At 42.4% G+C, this 6,054-nt stretch overlaps 1 protein-coding gene across 1 annotated transcript in view; it reads right to left on the minus strand.

Annotated features, from left to right (window-relative positions):
• The window catches only part of ALMS1 (ALMS1 centrosome and basal body associated protein), a 187,109-nt gene that overhangs the window by 12,331 nt on the left and 168,724 nt on the right, over positions 1 to 6,054 (minus strand). Inside the window, exon 20 of the mRNA XM_027772964.1 lies at positions 1,849 to 1,969. Within this exon, the coding sequence (XP_027628765.1) occupies positions 1,849 to 1,969 (121 nt within the window). The remainder of the gene's footprint in view (positions 1 to 1,848; positions 1,970 to 6,054) is intronic.

The following is a 6,054-nucleotide window of genomic DNA, read 5'->3' on the forward strand; positions in this document are numbered from 1 at the left end:
ATTTTGGTTAACTACTGAAGATGGCGGTTCCAGTCAAAAAAAGGGCAATCCCTTCTTCATCTCTTGTTCTTTCTGGGTTTCTGGGAATGCATATACATGTGTCTGACATACTGCTCAAGCCACCAGGTCTGGAACTCGAACTGCACAGTGGGCTGTGTGGGATCCATACCCTACCTACCAGGCCACAGAGTTGACCCTTTTTATTCACTCTTTAAAGAAAAATGCCTTTCTTTCTTTCTTCTATGAATAAGAGAAAGAGAGACAGAAATAGAAAGAGCACCAAAAACAGAGTTCTGACACCACAGTCCATCCCTGGCCTTCAGCCAGCCCCAGATGACGGACACATGTGTACTTGGTGTACTTGAACTGGAGACCTTTCCGTGGAGAACGGCCTCCCCCAGAGCACCGCATTTTACCTCTACACCACTGTCTGGTTCCCTTTCCTTTCTCCATTTAAAGAAAATTCATGGTGGTATGCTAAACACTGTTCTGTACTTTGATTTTTTTTGTTTTTAAAGATATATCTTGGGTATCTTTTCCATATTAGTACTGGGAGAGCTTCTGCATTCTATGTAAAATTAATTATATGGATATAGAATGATTTATTTAACCAGCCATTCAGTAATTGATAGATATCTAAGTTGATTTTAATTTTTTGCTATAAATAACAATTCCATGGTTAATTTGGTACTCTTGTCAATTTGTACATATACAAGAATATATAGAGGCTAAGTTTCATATATTATACATAACATACCTATAGGATAAATTCCAAAAGTAATGCTGGGCCAGGGCCAGGCAGGTAGCATGGTGGTTGAGGCAGCTGGATCCCACATGGCTGACTATGTGGTTGGAGTCCTGGACCTGGTGACTCAGAAGGCATGCCAGATGTATGTGCATGCTAAGATCCTGAGAGCAGAGGGCAGGGGAGGGAATGGTGGTGTGGCCACCCCCCACTTGAGGGATGCTTTCTCACTTTCCCTTTTTCTCTGGTGAGGGCATATACTCTATACAAATTAAAATAAATAAATAAAATATATAAATTATCTATCACCAGACCAATAAAATTATTTTTAAAATGCTGAGTCAAAGTAATTTTGATAGGAACTGTCAAACTGCCTTTCAGAGTTGATACTAATGCTCTATTAGGTTGTGTATGCACTCATTTTTCTACATTTCTAACTATAAACACGCCAACAAACTTGGGTTGCCAATCTGATAAATGAAAAATAGAATTTGAGTACAGTTTTGATTTCCATTTCCTTTACTATGAGTGAGGCTGAGTATCTTATATATTTAAGAGCCATCTGCATATATTTTTTTTTTTTGGAGAGGTTTTTGCTATAGGGAGCATGTGCTCAGCAGACAGACAGAGAGAGACAGAGAGACAGAAAGCGAGAAATCACCCCCCAGGGGGGATGGCCACGTCACAATCCCTTCTCCTCCATTCTCCACTCGGGATCTTGGGCATGCACGCACATGCACCTGATGTGAGTCTAAGCCACCGGGTCTGGTTACCCAAACCGTGGTCCAGCGACATAGCCATTATGCTAACTGCTGGTCTCTGCATTTTTTTTTTTTTTTGGAGAGGTTTTTGCTATGGGGCGCGTGCACTCACTAGAAAGACAGAGACACACAGAGAGACAGAAAGCGAGAAATCACCCCTCAGCGGGGATGGCCACACCACAAACCCTTCTCCTCCATTCTCCTCCCAGTGTCAACTTAAGCCACTGGGTCCAGGACTCAAACGTGCGGTCAACTGGGAGTCCAGTGACATAGTCATTACGCCATCTGCTAGCCCTGAGCCATCTGCATTTTAATGAGAAAGTTTAAATTCAAGTAATTTACCTGCTTGTACACCCTTGTTTAGCATGTGCACTTTGTGCTTGATGCAAAGAGTAGAGTTTGAGCTCAAGAAACTACTGGCAGAAGATGCAACTGAGTCAGAAGAATCCATATGGCTTGCCACCTGGAAAAACAAGAAACCTTGTTATTGTTAGCTATGATTAACTGCACAGTTACCCATAGGACAAGCAAGGACATATGTCCCCTGGGACCTCTAATCTATATACAATTCAAATTGTTGAGATACAGTTAGAAGTAGCTTGCAACAATGTGCACTTACTACCTCGTGTCTGTGATAAGGAGAACGCTGCTGTAGTTGGAGAGGGTGGATATTTCCCCAGGACTTGGAGAGACTCTGAACAGAGGATGCTAGCCAAACATTCGCCAGGTGCACCTTTAGAATGGAATTCTGAATTGACACCAGCATGTGGTTTGGGCGTCAGACAGTGAGGGCTGGGACAGCTAAGGAGTGATGAGCTGTCCACACTGCTCTCCAGGAAGAGCAGACTCAGACACTCACACAAGTCCTGAACGAGTGGAACACTGCCAAAGCCTTAAAGAGCCCAAAAGGTCTTTTTTAGTTATGCTCTGAGCAAAGAGAGCAATACAGGGCAAGTTCAGGGATTCGAACTCCTGGCAAAATGTGGTGAATGACATAGAGATTAAAACACAGTTAATAAGTGTAGCATAGTGCCAGCTAGTGGTGGTTGAGGTGATTGGATACCACACAGCAAAGCGCACAGTTTGAGTTCCAGACCTAGTGGCCTGAAATACAAGCCAGGCATGTGTGTGTGTGTGTGTGTGTGTGTCCATGCCCCAAATCACTAAATCAGGGAGAAATAGTGAAGGAATTGCAGCATGACCATCCCCCATGTAGAGTGATTCTCACATTCTCACTCAGGCAAGTGTACACACCCTCTGGTAAAAATTAAAATAAAAAAACAAAACAAAAACGCTATATATACATGTAATATACAATAGTATTTAACTTCCTCACCATAAAAATATCCTTGGAGGACTAACCCAGAACAACAACCAAAATCTGCAGTGAAGGACTCTGGGCATCTGTATTTTGGATGGATGCCAGGGGATTCTCTATTAAGGCAAGTTTGGTCAAGGTGAACTGAAGCACAAGTGAAGAGAAGAAACAGAATCTGGTCCCTTGAACTAGGAGAAATGTATCTGTGGGCCCTTAGGAAATACACAACAAAATTCTGGAGAGAAGAGGAACTATGTCAGAGGAAAGAGGAAATGTTTTGATTTTCAAAAAGGTAAGCACTGCAAACGGGTGGGTCTAACACTGATGACCTGTAAAACAGGATGGGTCACCTATCGGATAATTTATTAGCAACTGAAGGAATGGAAACAAAATGAGTAAATTTCAGCTAGGGCTCAGAGAGGCATGCAGAACAAACTCTGCCAGGCTAGCTTTTTTTCTCATAGGAGCAAATGCCACCTGACTGGCAGACCAAATGAACGTACACACCTAGATTTGAACAAAATGACAAAACATCTCAAGGCATCTTGGAGGAAAGACGGAGTTCTATTGACTGAATGATAATATATGTTAGTAGAAGCATAACCTGTATCAGTAACCCTTATCCAAATATTGTCAACAGAGGGAGTGGCCTTTACGGAGTAAAATATATCTTGCATTTAGACATCAGGCACTTGCTACGCACCTGTGTGCCAGTCACTGGGTTTGGCTTTGGTTATTCCTTATTTAAAATTTTTTTGTGTGTAAGATTTTAGCTATGGGGTGCATGCGCTTGCCGTAGAGACAGAAAGTAAGAAATCACTCCCCAGAGAGGATGGCTACGCTGGAATATCTTCTCCCCCACTCTTTTCTTGGAAATTTTTGGGCACACATGCACACACATCTAGCATGAGTTTCAAGCCACTGGGTCCAGGACTTGAACAGCAGTTGGCCATGTGGGAGTCTAGCACCTTAACCACTACATTATCTGCTGGTCCCTGGCTATCTACTCTTATTATTTTATATGTTTATGACTTGAAGAAGAATTTCCATGAAATACACATCTGGGAGTACCTGTCAGGATCCAAAAAAATAACAGAAATGATGGGATACAATCAATGGCAGGAAGGGTCACATCAAACGAAAGGGTGCTTAGTAGGGGTAACTGTAAACACCTGCATATTAGGCACATTCTACTGCAGAAGGAAAAACTCTGGGTCTGGAGTAGAAAACCCTGACAGTATCAGCTTTTCCCTCTACCAGCTGTCTCTACTTCGTGCCAGTGTTCCCATCTAGAAAAGGGAACAGAATCTGGATTATTGAAATTTCAAAACTATCTGAAAGGACAAATTATTTATATGGTAAATTAAGAAAAAGTAATATAAATTATGAGACTTAAAATTTTAAAGAAAAATCAAAGTATACAAATGTAGAAAGGAAGGATAGCCGGGAAGATGTGACTGATAGGCAATACACTACAACTTGCTTGCAGTTATTATAAAGTGAGGGAAGTGCAGTCAGCAGGTGGCGTCGTGGTTAAAGCATTGGATTCCCACAAGATCAACCATAGTTCAAGTCCTAGACCCTGGGACTTGAAAATCACAGGGTGTGTGTGTATGTGTGGGTGTGTGTGTCTGTGTGTCTGTCCCAAATCCTGACAGAATGGAGAAAAGAACAGTGTCACCAACCCTGCTGCGGGGTGATTTCTCATTCTCTCTCTCTGGCAAGCACAAGTGCCCTATGGCAAAAACCTAAATAAAAAGAGAGAGAGAGAGAGAGAGAGAGAATGAGCTGGTTGTCAGGGCATGCTGTTAAAACTCTGCTCCATAGGCTGAATCCCTTGGGAAGTCCAGTTCAATCTGAAGTGCCTGAGGAGGAGCAACATAAACACAAGACTAGTCTGGACAAAACAGCAAAACCTTACAAAAAACAAAAACAAAAACAAACAAACAAACAAAAAACCCCAACAATATAGAATCCAAGAGCTGGGTATAGTATAGTGCACCTGCAATCCTAGCGGGGAGGCTAAGGCCATGACATGGTAGGACCCTAGGGACTTAAATGGACTAAATTTCAGCACAGATATTAAGGGGCCAGCTGTGGTTGAGTGGTAATGTAACACTCTGTGATGCTGGAGTCACAGGAAAGGCGCTGTGTTCGCGTCCGGAGGACCTCTGTATCAACACACGCAGGGCATGCACCTGTGGTCCAGGCTGGCTGAGGCTGAGAGTCCATCACAGTATGAAGCCCCTGTTAGGGCTGTGTATCTCTCTCTAGCATCTTTCTCTGTCATGGAAGAAATACATTTATGCCATTTTGTAAAAAAGAGTGGAAAACATATGTATGAGTTTGCCTTTCTAGGTGTAAAATATCTCTAAAAAATTACAAACAATCTTGGGACTAGCAGATGGCATAATGGTTTATGTCTCTGGACTCTCACATAGCTGACCACGGTTCCAGTCCTGGACTCAGCAGCTTAAAACATGCCAGGCGCATGTGTATGTGTGCCCCAAATACCAGAGGAGACTGGAGGAGAAGGGATTGCAGCATGGTCATCCCTCTGGAGGGTGATTTCTCACTTTCGCTCTCTCTGTCTCTGTCTCTCCGGCAAGTGTACTTGCCCTATAGCAAAAATCTCTTAAAAAAAAAAAGGCATCTAAATTGAAAAGGAAGTTAAAAGGGTGAACCTGGAAGCCATTACACTAAGTGAAATAAGCCAGGTACAGACAGATAAAATACCACATGTTCTCCCTTCTATATGGAAATTGAAAAAGTGACCTCATACAAGTAGAGAGATACAGAGTAACTGTTGGATACTGAGAAGATGTTGAGAGGGTGGATAGAGGGAGCTGATTAATGGAAACAAAATTACAGATAGATAGAAGCAATGTCTAGTGTTACAAAATATAGTGGGGAGAATATGATTAATAAGAACTTAACTGTGTATATTACAAATGGTTGAGTGCTGGGGTCTAGCCTCGGCGGGGGTGGGTTGACTTGTTGGAGGCGGTGCAGGAAAGGAAGACTAAGGCCTCGGTGCCATTTTCATGCACATCCTCAGTCGGACACTCCCAAAGATTGTTCTCTGATGAGTGACTACTGTCAGGAATTATTGTGCCTTTTTATTGAAAATGTGATACATGCAAGTAAATGGGTGAGGGGCTATGTGTTTTAATTATCAGTTTAATAGGGATTACAGGTTTTATTTAGGGTTGGATTAAGGGTGGGTCTAT

Source organism: Tupaia chinensis, unplaced genomic scaffold (genome assembly GCF_000334495.1).
Source record: "Tupaia chinensis unplaced genomic scaffold, TupChi_1.0 Scaffold000316_1, whole genome shotgun sequence".
Taxonomy (NCBI): Eukaryota; Metazoa; Chordata; class Mammalia; order Scandentia; family Tupaiidae; genus Tupaia; species Tupaia belangeri.